At 37.5% G+C, this 22213-nt stretch overlaps 1 protein-coding gene across 1 annotated transcript in view; it reads right to left on the bottom strand.

The window, feature by feature from the left end:
- PKHD1 (PKHD1 ciliary IPT domain containing fibrocystin/polyductin) overlaps nucleotides 1–22213 on the bottom strand; it is a 180127-nt gene that overhangs the window by 54216 nt on the left and 103698 nt on the right. Inside the window, 8 exon segments of the mRNA XM_087717043.1 lie at nucleotides 145–205; nucleotides 467–576; nucleotides 2935–3038; nucleotides 7088–7213; nucleotides 8343–8402; nucleotides 9422–9576; nucleotides 10851–11037; nucleotides 21918–21934. Coding sequence (XP_087573169.1) covers nucleotides 145–205; nucleotides 467–576; nucleotides 2935–3038; nucleotides 7088–7213; nucleotides 8343–8402; nucleotides 9422–9576; nucleotides 10851–11037; nucleotides 21918–21934 — 820 coding nt within the window.

Raw genomic sequence — 22213 nt, 5'->3', positions numbered from 1 at the left:
GGGATCAGAATACAGCAACATGAGAAATATTATGTATCGATGTCACATCTCTCCAATGAGTAAAACATAAGAGATGAAAATATGACAGAATGGATTAGAATAGAAAAAGTTTATATGTAACTGAAAATGAAATGAATTGTTTACATATTCTATGAGAAATGAACCGTAGCATATCAATATGTTTTCATCCTGCTGGAGGAAAACCCTATTAAACATCAGAGAAAGCATTAAACACATTTATCCCAATTATTGCAGATTTTTCGTGTATGTGCATATTGTATATCTGTTGGCATGTGTGAGATGACAAAATAACTGTAACAGTTGGAAGGACATTGGAGGTCATCTAGTCCAACCCCCTGCTCATGCAGGAGACCTGTACTAGGGATTCGAAATGCCGAACTGCCAACCTTTCTGATGGACAAGCTCAGTGCCTTAGCCAGATAAGCAAAAAGGGAAAAAAAGATACCTAGAGCAGGAATGAGCTACATTATTACTGAAGGACATCACTGGTTCTCCTAATCTTGCAGGAGGAAGGTGAAAAAAGTAACCATGTCCAGTGCCACACACCATGTTACTCTGCAGAGGAAATAGCAGTTGTTCAGGAGAATTTATCATCACTAACAGCACTTTGATATCTCTATCAAATCCATGGAGGTTAAGATAATAGGTCTCTGAAAGTTGAGAAGCCACGTACAAATGTGCCTCCCCCACCCCAACTATTCCAAATCATGGACATCAAATCCTGGATTTAGGGTTCAGTTCTTTTTAATCATGATTTAGATCATTTAAAAAAAGGTGTTCCATTTTGTTTCTGCAACACTTTGAATAGTTTTTCATAATATGGACTTCCTCTATTGTACCGACTTCTAGTTTCTTCAGGGGCTCAAAGTTGCTTCGTTCCCTCACTTTTCAGCACCAGAAACACCTTGTGATATACAGTAGTTAGACTGGCTGTGGTTGGCCCCAACTCATTCAGTAAGTATTATGGTCAGATCATGGGAACTAATTTCCCTACTCTCTTAAACAGTACTACTATTTTTCTTACTATACATTCTTTTGTATGTTTTTTGGGGGTGGAGAGAATAATTGAGTTCTGATTCACATTATAGATCAAGAATGAGAAATAAGGTCAGTTCATTTTAAAATACAAACCAAATGGATTCTGCTCTAGACATATCTGAATATATGCCATAAGAAAAGCAATAAGAAAAATCAAAATATTGTATTAATTAATTAATTAATTAATTAATTAATTAAATACATCATAACAATCCCACAATTAGGTGGGATTTATTAGAAGTATCTATCAACCTACAGCATCTCATTAATAGCAGCATGCTTCCCACCCACCCACCCCAATGTATCTATTTGAAATAAAACTATTTCATTATCAAATCAAGAGTCAACCTTAGGAGACTCTAAGAGAGAATCTCTAGGAGATTCGAGTCTCTAGGAGACTCTAACTGGGAATATTGCCTAGACATTCAGCACTAAAAAAAATCACAATGGAAACGTGATCCAGATGTGCAGTGGCCAAAAGGTGCTCACTGGTGTCATTTTAAATGCTTGCCAAGTGGCTATATCCCCAAAGGGATTGCAAGCACAACCACCAACTCACTTGCCAGAGGTTACTAGATGAATGGCTTTGAGAACACTAGTTGTGACCTAGATCAAAGAGAATCAGTAAAATTAGTAGTCTGAGAAAGAAAGGCCCAGATCCTATTTCCAGACTTGTGACCTCTCCAGTTTTTTGCTGTCATGGTGCATGACATTTTTTTTGGGGGGTGGCAAAACAAAGAGATACGAGTAATGCCTAAAGGACAAGTCTAGGCACCTTGTTACAGAAATATAGCTTTGCATATCATACTGCCCATAGCAGAGTTAATGTAGAGCTTCCATTGTCAACTCATATTATGTCACTGGATATTTACCTAGAATGCCAGTGATTCAGTTTCAGTCCAGAAGTTATTTTTAACCCAGGGAGGGGTGGAAAGCTTGTATATTTATGCAGAGGAGAAGTAGCTTAACAGCAGTACATTTAGGCAAGTAGGGAATTTTATGTAGAAATACATTCTTGAGGAACTTTGTTTTATGGATTTCATTGTAGGTAAATACTCCCAGAAATACCTTTCTGCATGAATGTCTGATAGAATTTGGAGTACAACCAAGTTACATTTCATTTATAATATTGGCACTATACATACTTGTTTAATGCAATGTTGAAAACTAAGCATTTGTTTCTATTTGCTTTGTTTATACTTGCTTCTTCCTGTCTTTTCCAATGGATGATTTTTTTGAAAACTGAAAGATACACAGGCCCATTATTGCACACTATTTATTCAAGGTTCATAGAGAAACCCAAAGCTGCTTTTCCAGAGGCAACTGGACTTTCTTAGTTTCTTTTCCTTGAAAATGTTTCACTTCTCATCAGTGGTGGGTTCTGGATCCCATTGCAACTAATACAGTTGCAACAGGGCCCAGTGTCCACTATATGAATGCATGCAGCGCGCACATCGCAAACAGCATGCACATGTGTCCTTAACTCTTGTGACAACTCCATGAGCCTCCGCGACACTCCGCCTGCTTGGAGGAGCATCGCGGAGGTGCCATGTGCTCTGTGCACATCCACAGAAGCGCCAAAGACCTCAAATACAGGTAAGGAGCTTGGGCGGGCAGACGGGCCCTCCAGAGCACCATACCTGAACAGTACCCATTGCTCCGGGCAGGCCCTGGTACGCCGGTACCGGGGCGTACCGCCTGCAACCCACCACTGCTTCTCATTCAAGAAAGAAAGAAATGCAAGAAATAGCAGAACAAGCATTAATTTAATCTACCAATCTAACCGTTGGGGCAAGGAAGCTTCAAGAAAATGTATCACAATATCACCTGCTTTTTGCTTTCCCATTGCCCAATAGTATTGTCTTTATATATTACCTCTATCAAATTATCATAAGACTGGATATATATTCCAGCTGGGGACAGAACTTCAGTATTGGAAAGGCCATCAGCATCCACTAGTCCAATAATTGTATTGTTGTCTTATTTTATTATTGCCATGTCATGTCCTAAAAATATAATTGCAAATTAGTAAATCATTGCATGTCTGTCTGTCTGTCTGTCTGTCTGTCTGTCTGTCTGTCTGTCTGTCTGTCTGTCTGTCTGTCTGTCTATCTATCTATCTATCTATCTATCTATCTATCTATCTATCTATCTATCTATCTATCTATCTATCTATCTATCGTATCTATCTATCTTTTTTGCACCCATCCTGTTATTCATGGCCCCAGCTGCTACTGAATTAGGCTTAATGAAGTGATGGAGAAATGGACTGTTCTGAGGACAGCAGCAGATAAGCTCAAGTCCCAATAGCAGCTGCATAGCTGCCAATCTGCTTGGTAAATAATTGCTGCTTTAAAAAAAAACTTTGCTGCAGGGAAGTAAAAGTAAATGTGAGTGAGTTGTAGTTAGAGATCAAACTGAAGACTTGGACCAATATACGGAGCACTTTATTCTGCATTCTGGTAAAGCAAAGGGGTGTGTGTGTGTGTGTGTGTGTGTCTGTGTCTGTGTCAGTGTTTGCGCATGTACTACTGTGCTTTACACACAATTGTTCCTAAAGTTGCTGAGGCTGTATAAACGCAGACTACTAACATGGTGTTGATCTGGTTAATTGATTTAACTTATGTTAAAGTACATTGTGCATGCTTTATTGATGAGGAGCTTTGTGGTGCATTTACAAATATCAAGACCCTGTTCGGCATCTTTTAATAAGCCTTTGTTCTGTTACTTGGTGTGTACTGCTCCACACTTAATAATTGCTGCTGGCCTAGATCTGGTTATATAGTGTGCAAACATTTTTGTCCTGATGAAAATTCTCTTTAGATGATTTTGATCTACTGGAGCGTTACTGTTGTATCAAAATCATCATATTCTATATATTTATGAAAGTGTCATTATAAGCAGCCAGCAGCAGTGCTTATCTTTAATAACTGTTGAAAGCAAAAGAACAACAGATCCCATAGGAACGGGAACATAGTAAATTAAACTCAAATCTGTCTTCCTTTGACTGGATACTGCTGGCTTAGCTGGCTTCTCTATTCTCCAGGCTAAAGTGTTCCTACTCAAGAAGCTTGATTACACAAATTCACTTTCACTTGGGGTTTTCCTCTTGTCCCCCTAACTGCAGCATGAATATGCCCTGGTAACATCCCCCCCCCCCATATCTTTCATCTTATCCCCAGCCCATACTTGAAACAGCTTAGTTATCTTTGGCTGTTCCAGTTTTGAAGTAGGAATTTCCCAATAGTCTAGATATAGTTTTTATTAGGGATAAAAACCATAGCCAGTAAACTGGATGCAATGATGATTGAAAACTATATCCAGTAAATGGAATGTAATTGCTGCTTTAGTTGCGGTTTACTATCCCAGGTCTTTATAGCCCATTTAGGTACCTGCAGGGACATTCCTCCCCCCCCCCCCAGTTGCTGGGAACTGTTCTTCCTGGTATTTGTGACTTGAGCTCCAGGAGAGACCAGGCAGCCGGCTTCTGCAGAACATCAGTTTACATAATACCCAACCAATGCATTTGAAAATCCTCTACCTGGCTTCATGAGAAACACAGATCTGTTTGTTGCTGTATTTTAAGCAGATGCAGTGGTCTTTTTGTAATGCTGGTTATCTGCTGCACAAAGGGTTGATTAAACCTAGGAAAAACCACCTGCATGTGCCAGCTCACATTGCTAGTTCTTCCATCATTGACAGTATTTCATATTTTTCAAGCTATACATTTTATTGGTTTCTTTTACTTTGGTGCAGGAACAGTGCCTTTGGCTACTTCATTATGACTTTGGCTTTATTTGGTGTGGATGCAATGGTTATGATGTTGTTACTGCACATCAGCCAATCACAATAGTGTGTTTTCCATGGCTCTATGCTGGCTTCCTATGGTGCCACCAGCTGTCAGATCAGAACTGGACTCCTTGGTCATTCACTATATTACCCTTCTCTTGAAACACTAGTTGAGGATGGTATTTGCTCATTATCATCACCTCCTGTGACTGATAGTTTGTTGGTTGGTCAGTTGGTTGATTGGTTGATTAGACTTGTTTGCTACCCATCTTGCCGAGAGGCAACTCTGGGTAGCTTACAAACACTAAACTCAGATAAAACATTGAACAATAAAAATGCATAATAATAATTTACAATTAATAAGTTGGAGAGGAAGGGAGCAGGTTGTGCATGGGCGAGTTGGAAGCATGACATCTCCAATCTCATGCATGCCGGTGGGGCCCCTGGCCAATTGGCAGAGTCAGGTCTTCAGCCCCTAGGAAGGTTAGGAAGGTGGGTGCGGATCTTGGTTTACTTTTGGACATGTGATTAGCTTGTATTCATAAGAGGAGGGATTACAACAAAGAGGCACATCAGAGGTTCTCCATACCAAGAATTGCCCGACTCTTTCAAAGTATTTCTTGGACAGCTAGACAGATGGCTACACCTACCATTCTAAGCTCTTGCCTATACTTCTCCAAAGCTGCCCTTCTCATACAGGATCTTCTCTATGGTTGCCTTTACTTTGTGATGTTCTCTTCCATTGAAAGAAGTGCAACCTCTAATTTGCCAGCATTTCATAAACAAATTAAATCTATATGTTTCAGGGAGTCCTTGGCACCAGCTGACTTTAATGAGGGCACTAATTTGGTATTTGTACTTTCAGTGTTATGTTTATATTTCTGACATACACCACCGCAGATCTTTAAGATTAGGAGTTAAGAAAATCCAAATTCCAGGGGAAATGGAAGAGTAAATGAAATCAGAATCTGTATTAATCCTTTTCTTTAACTTGCTCTCAATAGGTTAATAAGAACAGTAGCTCTTGTGAGTTCCAGTTTTAAAATAGGGATTAGCCATGGGCACCATGGATTACACCAACATACTTTTCTTTCAATTCAAAGACCAGTGGATAAAAATTTAATGCAGCCATCTGGATCAACTCTTTGTCCAAAAAGCTGATGGCTGCCATATGCTTATGTTTGCTTTATTGCTGGATTGCCATCTTGTGATTATTTTGCAATTGTTCTGGTTAATTTTTATATGTTGCTTCTATTTTTGTGAGCAGCATAGAGTGAAAGGGAGGGAGAAGGAAAGAAGGAAGGAAGGAAGGAAGGAAGGAAGGAAGGAAGGAAGGAAGGAAGGATGGAAGGATGGATGGATGGATGGATGGATGGATGGATGGATTTTAGAAGACATTTGTTCTATTTTGTGGGACCCAACTCTATTTTGTTTGATATGTCATACAAATTGAATGTACTCAATGTATGATATATTGATTTGATGTAGAGCTTATGATGCTAGCATAAAAACCAGGAATCTAGTTCTAGTCTAGTTATATTCTTTATCAATGGAAGAAGTTGTAGTTGAAAAGTATCTTAATATTAGTGCTCCCCACTGAGATGGTGCAGGGTGAAGCACCCAAACATTTCCATTCTTAAAATCCCCCTCTGTGCTTGTATGTTTGTAACTGGAGACAGCACAAACATAGCTTCATCTCAGCTCAACTGAATTAGAAAAAGAAAACACCAAGAATTGTCCCTTCCAGCATTGGGCTCAGGGATTTCAGGCTGTGTGAAATGTGTCTTTTCATTTAGATATTCATTTGATGGAGGGACTTCTGCTCCATGATATATTGTGCCAAAACATAGCTGTGATACCACAGTACTCCTTTTTGGTTAGTAGGCCACTGACATGTGATGCTTCCACATTTCATCATTAGTGAGTGCTTCACAAAAATGTCTTGAACACCTGTTTGCATGAAAACACCAAGACATCCACTGAACCCTTATGAAAGCTTGAGAACCTGCTTTACTAGTGACTTCTATTTTTCAATTCTCTGATTTTATAAAAATTGCTTGAAATGTCATTTTCTGTTTTTAGATGAATGATTATTTTTTTTACTTGAAAATAAAATCTCTGGAAAGAGAAATGTAAAGCAAAGGAGTTGGGGAAATCCTGAGCAAAAAAAGTTTCTAAAATAATCCTTTTGGGCTGACAATTTCTGCAAACCCTGTAATCTTTTTTTTAGTTCACTTACCTATTTTAATTCCATGGCCCATAATGTTGTAAAAAGTATTATTTTCAATCTTGAAATCTGATATTCCTGATAGGCTAACTCCCTGAGCAAAAGAATCCAGTACAACACAATGCTGCATATAAGATTCTAAAAAAGCGAAAAAGAAAAAGACTTGGATACAGATCAGCAAAACTGAAAAGTAATGCAATTCCATAGTGTTTAAAAGTCTCCTTTTCAGCCAGAATTCTCATGACATATTACAGTGGATTTAAAGAGAGCAGAGGAATAAATATTGTTCTGGTAGTGAGATGGGCAGCATATACATTTAATAAAATAATAAAATAAGATAAATATCAAAATTAGAATGTACCAATAGTTGTTTCAAATAACAGCAGAATCATTTCAATCAATTACATCAAATGGATGAAAAGCTGAGAGAAAATAACAGAAGTTTAATTACCAGCAGAAGTACTGAATGAGTTTATGCATGGAGTTTAACAGACAAATTGCCATCATTAAGGAAGTCCTATCAGAAGTGGAGGAAGCTTCCAGAAACAGGTTTTTTTTAGCTAAATCCTAACAACAGCTTATTTGTCCCTGGATGAAATTTTAATAGGCTGTCTATAGCAGCTTACTACTAAGTATAGATACAGTTGATTAATTGAGGTTTGAGGTTTGAGGTTTATTCGATTTATATGCCGCCCTTCTCCCAAGGACTCAGGGCGGCATACAACATTAAAAGAAACACATACTACAAAAGTTAAAAAGAAATTAAATAGGATATCCCCAAACCCAATTAAAATTAACAATGACACATTTTTTAAAAGAATTAAAATTAAAATTAACAATAATCAATACTTTGATTTGTTTTGTTCAGGCCAGGCTGGCTTGCTGGAAAAGCCAACTTTTTAGGGTGCGTCAGAAGGACCGGAGGTCGGGGATTATATGAAGCTCCGGAGGCCGCTCATTCCAGAGGGAAGGCGCTCCCACAGAGAAGGCTCTCCCCCTGGGGGTCACCAGTTGACACTGTCTGGCCGACGGCACCCCGAGGAGGCCAACTCTGTGGGATCGCACTGGACGATGGAAGGCTACCGGTGGCAGTAGGTGTCTCGCAGGTACCCTGGGCCTAATTGATTTTACCTCACCTAAAACTGAACTTTTAAAAGAGATTCAGATTGCTGTCATTAGTATACTGGTGCTAAAACACACTGATACTGAAATCATACTGAGTATGATTAGCATACTGAATCGTAATAAGATTCCACAATGACAATACCCCCCATGTCCTGAGACCCAGGTTTTCTCTCACTTCTCTTATAGAGGAACTTTGAGTTATCTGAAAAGTAGCAAGAGATATAAAAATTATTCATTAGTAGAATTGAGACTATTCAAACATCCTAGAGAAGAGAAGAGAATTTTAGTAAATCACAAAGGAAATACATAATTGTCAGACTTGAAGTAATACTTAATAGGTATGGCAATCATTACATGACATCCTTTAAGACAGAGGTCCCCAATCCCCAGGTCATGGATCAGTATCGCTCCATGCCTATTAGAAACTGGGCCACACAGCTCAGGTCAGCGACAGGCAAGCAAGCAAAATCAAAACCACCACCACTGGTCTGTGGAGAAACTGTCTTCCATGAAACTAGTCCATGGTCCCAAACTGCTGCTTTAAGCACTGTTTTTAGACAGTCTGTTATATCAGTGTTACTGTTACTCACTCATAAAAACGTTAAATGTAGAACGAAAATCATATCTACAAAAAGTACTTCAGTGACAAGAATCCAATAAGCTGTACTCCAATAAAAATATACTTAGCATGTGTCTCAAAAATTTACAAAAACATAAATTATTCCTACAATTGTCTCCTTGATTAAAGAATACATGGTAAAACAGCAAATCCAATGTTCATATACATTAGCATTCTCTTCCACAATCTTTGAAGTGCACTCTTATTTAAATAATGTTTCATTTTGTTTTGCATGTTGATGCATATTACTTACAATATCTCAAAATACTTTTTAAAATATTCTTTCCCTTTTCCCTGAAGAAAGGTGTGTGCATGAATCAGTTTAGTACATTAATCTAAAGTACACAATTATATTCTGAAAATGCCTACTAAATTTAATTTAATCCAACCCTTCCCATTGAAGCAAACAGAAAATGCTTCGGTTCGATCTGCTTAATATTTCATATACTGAAAAGCGGATTATTATTTTGTTAGCGTGTACATGAAGTAAACTGGAAAGGGCCTCTGAAATCATGATAAAAACCTGAGATGTTAAAAACTACAATGCTCTGCTCACTTATTTACTTCTGTTGTGCATGGGTGTGCACTTCTTCCTCACTCACCTCCTGAAATAGCTGCTGCTTTACAGAGTTGCAGATGGGAAACTTTTTCATTTGTGACATTTCCTTGGATGACTAGATTCCTACTCAGCAATTCCACAACAGCTCTAAAAGCAAGATGTTCTTCAACCTGCTTCTCAGTAACAGTGTAAGAATATCTATAGGATACATAAGAATAAATACTGATAGTTTTACCAACAATTCCATCAATTTTTAAATGCCAGAAATAAGATGAATTGAAGGCAGAACTTAGCCTTAATACATCCTCTAGCAGCAGGGATGTGCAGTCAGGGGAAGCAGGGGAGGCAGGGCCTCACCACTGTCATCATGAAAAGAAAAAAAATGTAAAAGGAAAAAGGCTAAGGTAGTTGCTGCCAGAGTCACAGTGGATGACTCTGCTTAGTGCTTAACTGCAGGAGGAGGCAAGAGAACCACGTGCCTCCTTTACTCTATCTTTATGATCACTTGAGCAGAGTTAAGCAAGGGTTAAAAGGAGAAAAATTCTTTATGCAAAGGAGGCACGTGGTTCTCTTGCCTCCTGTAGAGGGCATTTTTTAGAGGCTTTAGTTGCTCTGGGAGCAACTAGCTCAGTCTGACCTCAGAGCTCTTGCCTTTCTCCTTTTACATTTTTTTTCTTTTCACCATTGCAGGCAAGAGCAGAGTTGAAATCCTCTCTGAAACAGCTGGAAAAGGTCCGTGTGTGGGGAGGGGGGAGGAATTCAAAAAGTTTGATTGCATGCAGAGCCACATTGCCTTTTCAAACACACACACACACACACACACACAGAGCTGGATAAAAGTATATAAGCCCAGCTTCGCTGATTACAAGTTTGAAAAGGCAACATGGCTCCACCTGCAATCAAAGGCTCGGATCGGAAGGCAGCAGGGGAAAGGGGGTTATGGCAGAGGAGCTGCTTTCAAGCCATTGGAAAATATATCCAATCCAACTTCTGTGTTTGTGTTTGTTTGAGAGTGAGTGAGTGAGAGAGGGATCCAACTTCTCTGTGTGCGTGTGTCTGTTTGAGAGCGGGGGGAGGGAGGGAGAGAGGGAGGAAGGAGGAGGAGGGAGAAGAAAAAGAATGAAGGAAAACTTATTTTGCAAGTGGGGAAAATGCTGTTGCTTTAAATCGGAACTGAGCATGCCTGGCTGTGGAATTCTGGGAATTGAAGTCCACAAGTCTAAAAAAATTTGAAACCCCTGTGTCAGTGCCTCACCAGCTATAAATCTCACCACATGTCACTGTTTAGCAGCTTCAGCACTGATTCCCCTTTCTGTGATGAATACTTAATCAGCAGACACCAGCAGTGTCTGTATATGTCATTGTTCCAGCTGAAATGTAATTGTACCAAAGCAGATCCACAGTTGTGTGAACTTCAAATTAACATCACATGAGCCTTGCCAACACAACACTGCCAACTCAGGCATGATTACCTTTGTGGAGATGTAATGTAGAGTTCTGTACCATTTATTTCCTTAATGGTAAAAATTTCTTTTGTCTTTTGAGTACCTTCAAAACTTCCTCCACATAGAACAATTTCATCTCCAGGTTTCCAATCCACAAAGTCCACTAAATCCAACTTTGTATCGTTGGAGTATGCTGCTGATTTCAAATATGTGACTGATATTTTTGAGACACACTCTGAAATATTAAATAAAATTCAGATATGAGGAAAAGAAGGGTGACGTTTTTAATGAATATTAAGCACAGCCCAACCAAATCTTTAGTGTTTAATAACATAATGAGAACAATGTATGGATTAAGAATGCACCTTTTATTCATTTTTAAGTTTTTAATATAATACTGTGATTTTGCTAGTACTTATAAGTGAAAAATACTAAACATTTTCATTATGTAATATTTCATTTCATTAAAGCGGGTTGAAAAATTAATGGTCTATAACAGGGGTGTCAATCTCACAGCCTGCGAGCCGGATATATCATGCACTGGCCATGCCCACCCCCGGTTTAGAGCACAAACTAAGGAACACAAACTAATCCCTGTAAAACATCCCCAACCCAATATAATGCTCTGAAGAAAATGTTAAGTCAATCCTAAAACAAGGACTGTCATAACAACATCAGGTTTGAATTCCATAACTAAAAAGGTTTGGCCAACCAATTATTTTCTTGAATTGTCTCCAAAACATACAGTGGAACATATAATTAAAATTATTTTTCTTTTTTTCAGATCAGAGAAAAAAGTAATCTCTCCTGTGATGTTGGCCCTAGTGATGTGCTATTCCCAGTAGCACACAGGCAATATGAAGATTGCTTTTAACAATACTTCCAATGGCAAAATGAATAGCATATTTCCACAACAGAAGCCTAACTAAATTTCAGCAGGAATGATTTCCATATGTAGAGCATGTAATAAGGCAAATAAAAACATTTATACTCTGTTTTAAGGTGATTTAAATGTTTGTAAACATCACCAATCAGAGTACAGAAAAAGAAGTTAGAAATTAAATACTTATTTTCCTTTTCCAAGCAGTTTCTTCTCTTTTCCTTTTAGTACTCATAAATAAAAATAAGTAATAATACAGAGGAGACTTAACTATTAAACTCAAAGATATATATACTTTTTTCACATTACAAAATAAGTCAGTGCACTTTGTAACTTATCAATGTCATACTAAGTAACAACTATACCGTTGTGGCAAATCTATATTCATACCTACTTTGGAAATCATATTTCCAAAATAAATCATCCCAGCACAAATAGCTTTATTTGTACAGACACCACAGTACTTAATCATTATTTGTATTCTACAATGTATTATTTGAACTCCACAACAAAGCAATTAATTTAGTGTGGAGAATGTATTCCATTAATATAGACAGAAATGGTTAATCATAAATTTTAACCATTTTTAATCAGAAAAAAAGTCTAATTCATCCCACTAAATGCAGTTTTATTTAAGAAAACGATTGTGTAGTATTTTCACAGCTTCCTGAAATTCAGGTTTTGATATACAATTCCCTAGAAGTATGAATTCAAGACACTGTTTTCAGGGAAGCTACTACAGAGAGGAAAAAAGAGATCAAAGTTCTTCTATTCCGCGTCAAAGTGAATCTGAGCAGATGACAAAAGCAATACAGGTGGTCCTTGTTTAATGCCCACAACTGAGACTGACAATTCAAATGGCCTTTGAGTTATCTGCTTATGATCTTTTTTCAGTCCTGCAAAATTCATAAATATTAGGATTGGTTGTAAAGTTACTTCTTCTTCATCACCATCACCATCATAACTGTGATGAGGCGCAAAATGAGGTAGTCACTAAATGAGGTCTACCTATAAACTACCAAATAAGGTCTACCTGTAAATCACCAAAGTATCAATAAATATCCACAATTCAAATTCATAACATCAATACATAGTTAGCGTACATCTCCTTGTCTATGTTGTACAATATGTATATGTTGTTCCTGGATATCCTATTAGTGGCTTTGATAAAAGTGTCTCTGAGATGAAAGTATCGCTACAATCAGCTGAATTATGTAGTAAACTGTTCATTTTAAATATGAAAGCAGGTTCATCTGGTTAAGTTTTGCTTGTTAGCATGCAAAGGGAAAATGTGTGCTTGGGATAGAATAGGAAGCTTGCTGGTGTATTGTTCATTCTTCCTGAACAAGCCAGACTAGTTCAAGAAACATGCTGGAATTTCCACTAGCCTCCACTGAGGATGTTCAAAGTGGACATGCAATGAAAGAAATGACTCAGGGCTTAGTATTTTTATGGCAATGAAGATCCTTCTCAGTTCTTTATATTGGAATATGAAATATCTCTTGCTTCTCCAACATTTAACACAATTTTTGTATTGATTAATTTAAAAAATCAATCAATCTTATAAATAGTAATACAAACCTTTTTATTTAAAGTGGTTGGGAAAATGAGGAAATAGTGTGTGTGAAGTTGGCTTTATCTAAAATGTAAATTTTATATATAATAATATATAATTGGGGCATACCAGGGGTTGTGACACTAAATATATATCTTCTTCCCTGGCTTCAGCTGATAAGGAGAGCCTGTGGCTTAATGGCTAAGACGTCTGCCTAAGATGTAATATAGCCCAGGTTCGAATCCTAGGAAGGGTATGGCTAGCTGATGAGAGCTAAATAGCTTGAAATAGATCTATACTAGTCTCCCTTTATTTATTTATCAGCACAAATACCCACACACACACACACAAACATATACATACATACATACATACATACATACATACATACATACATACATACATATAATTAAAGGATCAGTCAATTTCTATGACAGTTGCTGTCAGCCTGCAAGGTAGGCTAGGTCAGGAAACAATTAACCCAAGGAATACTGGAAGTTCTGTTTTATTGTTAAAAGACATCATAACAGAATCTTGAAAGCTTGACAGTTATCCTCTTATACCAAAAAAAAATAATCAGATAGGGTTGCACTGCAACATAAATTCTACCTCTTAGTACTTGCTTATGAAATTATAATGGAAGTACAAAATGGCGGTGCCTGTAGCATGACATCCCCATGAACATTTCATCACCGTGGCTAGTTGTGAACACTTCTATTCATCCAAAGCCTAAAGAAAATATTGAAAACACCAGGCCCAGGACTGAATCTTGTAGCACAGCACTTAGTCTCTCATTGAGGTTTAATTTCATATAACCATTCCAGTAAAAGTCAGTTTAAAAACTTAAGAGGTTTTTTCAAAGAATATTTCATTTTGACTTTATTTTATGCATAACTTCACCAACATAATACTTCAATGATATTCAACAATAATATACTGCATTATGCATCTTTCTATTGTCATGATCCGAAACATGACATTGGATCCAAGGAGGCTATCAATTAAATTCTCACCTGAGGAAGAAAACTAGACAGGAAGTACAATTGGACATATAAATTCATTGGTTAAGTCAAAGACAGGGCATCATATATATTGAATTTGGATGGAAATTCAGATGTGAAGATGGCAAGATAGGGGCAACCATTAACATATAAAGCAAATCAACTAATACTCAAAAGAGCATTTCAGATAAGCTATTAGAATAACAGTAAAGTTTATCCTTGGTGGCGCAGGGTGGTTAGAATTCAGTCTTGCAGCCTAAGTATGCCTACAGTCTAGTATTTGATCCTGAAGTTGAGCTTGAAGTTGACTCAGCCTTCCATCTTTTCGAAGTTAGTAAAATGAGGACCCACATTGTTGTGGGCAATATACTGACATTTGTAAACCACTCATAGAGTGCCATAAAGCACTATGATGGGGTAGTATATAAATCTAAGTGCTATTGCTATTGCTAGTATTTTCCAAGTGAAATAAATTACTATTTTCAGACCAGATAAAGATAAGTCTCTTGAGACTAACATCACAATGTTAAGGTACCTTGGAGGGATTTTTAGCATAGCCCCTTCCCATGCCAGCATTATTAGATTTTCTAGGAATGTCTGAAATGAAAGATTCCTCCAAGAAGGGACAGTTCTTAACATTTCTATCCAGCAAAATAATAAGCAGATATTCCATTATAAAATAAGGCTACCTGACAAGTTAACTGAACTAAGGCCAAAGAGGTGGTCTAAAATAGGCATATATAATGAGTGGAATGGCCCTTTATAATAATAACAATCCTTACTTTACACTTACTTTATTTGACACTGTTTTAGAATAAAAGGCATTTTACACAGATCATGTTATCTTTATAACAATCTTGTTATACTAATTCTGTTGATCCTGCTTTAAAATGCTGCAGGCATTTTAACCAGCCCTAACATTAGGCACATAGTGATAGCTGACTTGGACAAATGATTCTGGATGTCATGAAAAGGAAGCACATTGTTTACCATTTAATAAAATATGTATATATTTTTCCTGCTAGAGAAAGATACTTGTGGGAGTTTCTCATAAGTGCCAGAATTAATTATTCAGTTATATTATATATTGTGACTTGAGGAGAAGGTCACCATTTGTTATTCTACCTCGGGCAGTAAAATATCTTGGCCTGGCCCTGAAATTTCTTCAGAATAAATATTCTTACCCTTATTTCACATATTCGGTAAATGTTGTATATATTTGAGAGGCTACTGATTTCATCTAAATATTTTGATTTAACATAATTGAAGTACATTGATCCAATGTCCCTTCTCTGTTTCCAACTCAGCCCCCACTCATCACTCAGGCAACTAAGCAGTCTTAACTGTTTCTTTTATTTTACAGAGTATAAAGGAAATAAAGATTGCAATCTAAAATTTCACCTGGAAAAATGCAATAAATCAGCACTATTCAAACACAAATTCTTGATAAAATTAGCATTATATTAATAATTAACCACTAAGGAGTCTGCCACACCAAGATATAGAACTTTAGTTCAGTAATGGTATTCTGTTCAGTAGCAGGAGCATGCGCAGAAGGTCCGTGATGACATCAGGGTGGATGGGCAGAGCCTCGCGCCCGCACCGGCAGCATAGCACCTCTGCTTTAGTTCCAGCAAAGTATTTGCAACTAACATGAACTTGTGTCAACGTTCCTCAGATTGTTCTTAACTATTACAGCTGCAAAATATTTGGTGTGCTGTGTTGTCTATGTATGAGACTCAGGAGCTCACACTGAAAATCTTGAGTTAAACTTTGCTTAGCTCATGTTGGTCAATTGCAAATGGCAGAGAATATAAGCCAATGAGTGATCATTTTCTCTGTCAAATTTGCCATTCACTAATCTTATTGCCCCGTTCCCTAAGTCAGGGTTGTCAAACTCAATTTCATTGAGGGCCGCATCAGGGTTGTGTTTGACCTCAAAGGGACGGGGTGAATGTAGCCAGGGTGGGCATGGCCAGATTGATGTCACTCATGTTGGGTGCACCTATGGTGGCACGAGCGTTCTGCCAGCAAAAATGGGCTCCCAAGCTCTGTTTTGGATGTGACGGCCTCCTGCAACCCTCTGCCAGCAAAAACGGAGCTCTGAAGGGCTGCCTGCGGCCCTCCCAAGCTCCATTTTTGCTGGCACAGGCACCACTGGCTGGTCCTTTGCTGCTTCCAGGGTGTCCCCATGGGCCAGATCTAAGCATCCTGCAGCCAGATCTTGCCCTTGGGCCTTGAGTTTCACACCCCTGCCCTAAGTGCTTTGATCACTCCTTAATTAGATTCTTCTTTATTTTCATTGTAAAAAAAAGGGGCAATACATTTCCAATATCTCCCTCCACATTCAGCATAGTCCATTCATTTTTCTGCATTTCTTTGAATTTTATCCCATGATTTTAATTGGCAATTTTGGCATCTTAACAAATGCACAGAAAAGTTCAAATGGTGCAAGGTGAACTCTATTGGTAGTGGAGGGGAGGTATGATTCTCTGCAAGCTGCAATGCAACTTTTGTGTACATCAAAGAAACAAACCTGTAAAGATTTCCTGACTTCACCACAATTGATCAAAACTCAGCTAAAAGCAAGGGAAGAGCAAAGTATCCCTCCAATTAGAGAAAACTCATCCAAAGAAATTGGATACACTCACTTAAATTCTCCATTACTGAAGGCAAGGTACTATAAAAAAAGGACCTCATTTTCTCAGGCTAACAAGAAAAAAATATTTTTTTTATTGGGGGTAGTTTGGGAAGAGCCAATAGTAAGGGTTAGGGTTAGGGTATACTCAGTCAGAATAGAGCTGGAAGGAACCTTGGAGGTCTTCCAGTCCAGCTCAAGCAGGAGACCCTATACCATTTCAGACAAATGATTGTCCAATCTGTTCTTAAAAACCTCTAGTGACGAAGCACCTACAACTTCTGACAGCTCCACTGGTTAATTGTCCTCACTGTTAGTCTCTCCTTAGTTCCAGGTTGCTACTCTCCTTGATTAATTTCCATCCATTGTTTCTTACCCTGCCTACAGATGCTTTGGTAAATAACTTGACTCTCTCCTCTTTGTGGCAACCTCTCAAATACTGGAATACTGCTATTATGTCATACCTAGTCCTTTTCTCTAGACTAGCCAAATCCTGCAACTGTTCTTCATAAATTTTAGTCTACCGGCCTTTAATCATCTAAGTTGCTCCTTTTTGCACTTTTTCCAAAGTCTCAACATTTTTTTTTTGTAATGTGGTGAGCAAACCTGGATGCAGTATTCCAGGTGTGGCCTTACTAAGGCTTTATACATCAGTACTAATACTAGAATATTGACACCTAATCTTTATTAATTGTAGAAATAGTCCAGAGTGAAAATGTCATGCTATCAATTTTCTGTTGTCACGGGTTAATTCACTTTGGTGGATTAACAAAAAAATAGCATTGTATTTGCACAAACCTTCCCTGCCATTTTAGTTATTTTTAAATTGCTCTGAATTACATGCTCTCCATGTAATTCCACCTGTTTAAAACAAACTGGATTTCTTCCGAAACTTCAAATTGGCACTCATGCCAGCAAAATCTGGCACTGGAAATAAAGATGATCATCTGTAAAGAACTGAGGGAGTAAAAGGACTTGAGGGACAGATGTTTATTCTGACAGTTTTCAAGACTATAGTCTCACCCTGACCTAAAATACCTTGGAAGCAAAATAATTACTACAGTTTATTCATGAGCAGTTAATACATATTATAAAACTATAGGGTGGAAAAAATAAAGCTATCAACCACAAGGTTTATCTATTACTTAGATTTCAAACTAAAGAAAGATTGCTAGAGCAAAAACCCAAGAAATTAAATTTGTAATTATGTTTTTACCAAAAAGTTTACAACTGGAAATATTCCCAAATACTAAAAAAATGGTTGTTCAATATAACTCAATTATTTAATTCATTTTCTAAATTATTAACTGAGCATTGATTTGGAAAACAACTTCTCTATAGAAAAAAAGACTGTTTATATTAATGATACCAAAATGTGAAACTTTAACATAAGGTCTAAAAATAGACAAAAACAAGTTTCTTCAGTTACACAATAAATACTATAATACACACAGTTTTATGTAGTACTGTACTGAATACATAAGTAATAGTGGTAAGCTCATGTGATATCAACAACTCTTTTCAGTAACAACCCTGTACCATAATCAGATTTTTTTTCTGTCTCTCAGCATGAATGACCAATCCAAAACTATAAAATAAATAGAAATAATTAAAGAAGGGGGGGAAATGGTAGAGTGTAATACCCAAAGGAAAAAAAAATGAATATAACTTTACATTTAGTATTTCTGGCATAATCTATCAATAAAACAACATTATTGTGTTCAATCGTGATCAGATTCGAATAAATTTATCTTTCACTATAAAAATTTTCAAACCTATGGTACCTTTTCAATTTTGTAAGACAGAGAAAGTTTCTACAGTTTTAAGAATCAATGCAATCCAATAAAAGATACATTTTAATTTCCCAATGTTTTTTTAATAACAAACACAGCATCCAATAGTATAAACTGGGTCAATTTCATATGTTGCATCCACTTATCAGATCATTTTTTGATGAGTTCCTCATTTAAAAGGAATTTAAAAGTTCCAAGAAGATTCACCAAGTTGAAATTTAAAATCATCTTCAAGACACCCTGTTGTGCTTAGAATATATGATTCAACTTCTGTGACAAGATTTGTTTATTATTAAATGAAACTATAGAGCATTCTACAAATGTTTTTAATAATCAGTGTGAAAGTTGGAAAGTATAAGCCTCTAGCACAGATTGATCTGACAAAAATTATTGGGCATGATACAGATCTACATTGCCAAAAATAACTAAATTGTACAAGCATACAAAACAATGAATCATTAAAATCATGAAGTAGCACAGAAGATTCAACTCAAAAGTGCATTTCAGCAGCACTTACTTACTCTCCATGATTTGGGCTCTCAGTGATGTTGAATTGATTAATGAGCAATAAGAAAGGAATGGAAGGCATAGAACAGGTTGAATATGAGTACCGTAAACTGAGATTAATAATATCAAGGTATCAAGTTTCATGACTATTAAAATTTACCTTTAAGGCTACCTGCCATTTTGGAAATTCTACTCTCTGGCATGTCATCCTTTACTGAGTTCCCAATAACAAAATGCAATATGCAATAGTGAAACAGCATTTATGCTCATGCTATCCACTAAAACTCACAAGTCAAATTTATGCAAGTTCTTTCACACCAGCCTGGATCAATTTTGTTAGAAAGGACAAAACTATGGACAAGGCCACCGAGCTAGTTTTCTCTTTGGAAACTTGTCAGGAGAGGTTTTTTAGGGAATACATATGAACAGTGTCAGAGACATTGATAAATTTCCCTTCTGAAACAATCAATAAAAAACCTTCCCTCCTGTTCAGGCTTCTATTGTGGACGCAAGGGCCATAATTACATTGTCAAAAATTCAAGTTACCCCAGCTGACTGAGAACCCCTTTAACTGTGACGTTGATTGGCATGCAGTTTATGGGTGGTGTGCCCTGACTGACAGGGGAGCTGGGTGAAGCCAAAGGCAACTGTGAAAATTCTCAATCTACTCTGAACACCAAACTGCCACTCAGAGAGAATTCTGGGAAAACCCAGGGTCACATTAACATATCAAACAGAGAATCTGACACGTTGTTATTAAACAATCAGATTCAGCCATCGCTATGGAACAGTTCCTGCAAAATTTACTATTTGAAAGGGAAATAAGTGGGAATTATACTCCATTCTGTCTACTCAGACAGCTAAAAATGTTTCAAAAGCTTGTTTGCGTAATGATTTCAATGTGTGCTTAGGTACAACTATTTCAGAAATTAAAAAATGTTGTCAAACAGTTCAGCTTGTTTTATTCTATAAGCCTAGTTGATCCTAAATTGGCACTTGAATGTGTTTGGATTTGATGTAAGAAGCATGAAGGCGCAAAATAAATGTTCACTTTCCTGTCTTATTTCCAGAGTGGTGTGTGTGTGTGTGTTTGTTTCCACTATGTTCACACTAAATAGTGGATTATATACTTTCACTGAAATTTAATTATACAAAGTACACACATAGGAATTGTGCTCAGACCGCATATAATTCTGCAGCAAGCCCAAGATTTGCAGCATCATTTCTAAAGTACTGAAAACCAAGTAACATTTCCAATAATGTCTCAGGGCCTCACTGCTCTCTGTTCTTCAGCTTCCTAACAGCTGTTTTGATTTCCCACTTTCTAGCCTCAGCTGCAAACCAATGGATAGAACTATTTTGAAAACAAAGTCCTATCTGGTTGGTTTTTTTAAAGTACAAAAGCATAACAAAATATGTTCAGCCGAACTGGTAGTGGAATTCAGGCCTGGGTCGCAGAACGGGCAGTGACCCAGGCCTGCCATGCCCCCGAACCGGTACCCTTGCCACCAATGGGCCGCCGCCATTTTGGTTTTTAGTGACTGCGCGTGCACAGTTCACTGTAAATTGTTATGTGCATGCGCGAAAAACAATTTAAATTGAACAATGCACCTGTGCGGGTGAAGCAAGAGTGCACGGGTGTTGCAGCCAAACCAGGCCAGCCAAAGCTATACATCCATTGCTTGGGAACAGCTGTCAGGAAGAAGTATAAAACCCCTACCTTATTTCTCTACCATTCCTGTGCCCTTCCCTTCCTGTTTGGTGTAAGAGCTGGACAGCTCATTGTTGGGACCGGCTTAGAGATCTGAACCTGAGCATTTCACAGAGACATAGTAGAAGGGGAAAATAGGAAAGTACGAAGTTGTTCATTCTCTCCTTTTGAAATATCAGGTATAATACAAGAAAAAAAAGGTCAATTTCACAGCATACATTCCCCAGTACTAAAGTCCAACCCAGAGTGCTTATTATAAAACATATAGGTTTTGAGGAAGCCAGTTCTTTATTATTCCAATTAGCATGCAGTCCTCACCTAACATCAAAACATTCTGTGTATCCTAGAATTTAAAATTCAGAATTCTTGCTAGTGAACAAGAATATCTAGGACAGACATAGGCAGCTTTGTTCTCTTAAGAACCTGCATGATATACAGGGTAAGAGCCAAACAACCATTTCTCTTTTTTGCAATCCTCCTATCTCTCTTATTATTTATTAAGCTATTAAATTTATATGCCACCAATCTCAATCATGGTTGGCTTACAATATAATAAAAAGTTAAAAAGTGTTAAACACTATAACATTAAAACAAAAAGATTAAAAGTTAAGAAACAAGATGAGGATGAGAATCTTCTCTACCCTGTCAGCCACACCCACTGTAGCAGGACCCTATTGGGAGCCCAGGCCAAGCAGAAGAGCCAAGTTTTAGGCTCTTCTGGAAGGCCAAGAGTGTGGGGATGGACCTAACCCTCTGATGGGAAAATATTGCAGAGGACAGGGGCCATAGTAGAAAAGGCTCTTGACCTGGACCTTTCCAGCTAAAATTCTTCGGCTTCTGATCTGAAGTAGGCAATTTCCACTGAAATGAGGGGAACAGATTAGCCCCATCAAGATAAAGTAGTTCCTCATATATTCTCATTCACTTTCTAATAGATATTTAACTCTCTCTCTCTCTCAAGTAGCAAACTACAGAGGAATGGAGGCTCCTTCATAGCTGAGAACTCAACTAATTTATTGTGGCAGGCTCTCAATAACCAGCCCATGGCCATAGTTTCACTCCATGTGTTTCTTTTCCAAACTGAAGAGACAAGAACCACTTGGATTCCTGAGAAGATTTCATATACCTAAGATCTGTTACATTATTTTTGTGTTTTGCTAAATATGGCTTTCTGTGGCCCCATTTTTGCTCCATTTCCGTCAGCAGCTGGAATTTACCATGTGATTTCACTAACAGAAGGAGGCATCACAACCACAGAAATATGTACAGAAAGTAACAACTAATGCAGCCTTAGTTGAACAAACT

The sequence above is a fragment of the Thamnophis sirtalis genome, unplaced genomic scaffold, assembly GCF_051295495.1.
Source record: "Thamnophis sirtalis isolate CommonGarterSnake01/CBP01778 unplaced genomic scaffold, rThaSir2_p1.2 scaffold_5, whole genome shotgun sequence".
NCBI classification, from domain to species: Eukaryota; Metazoa; Chordata; class Lepidosauria; order Squamata; family Natricidae; genus Thamnophis; species Thamnophis sirtalis.
The sequence above is the reverse complement of the archived record's forward strand: the minus strand, read 5'-3'. Positions and strand labels throughout refer to the sequence as shown.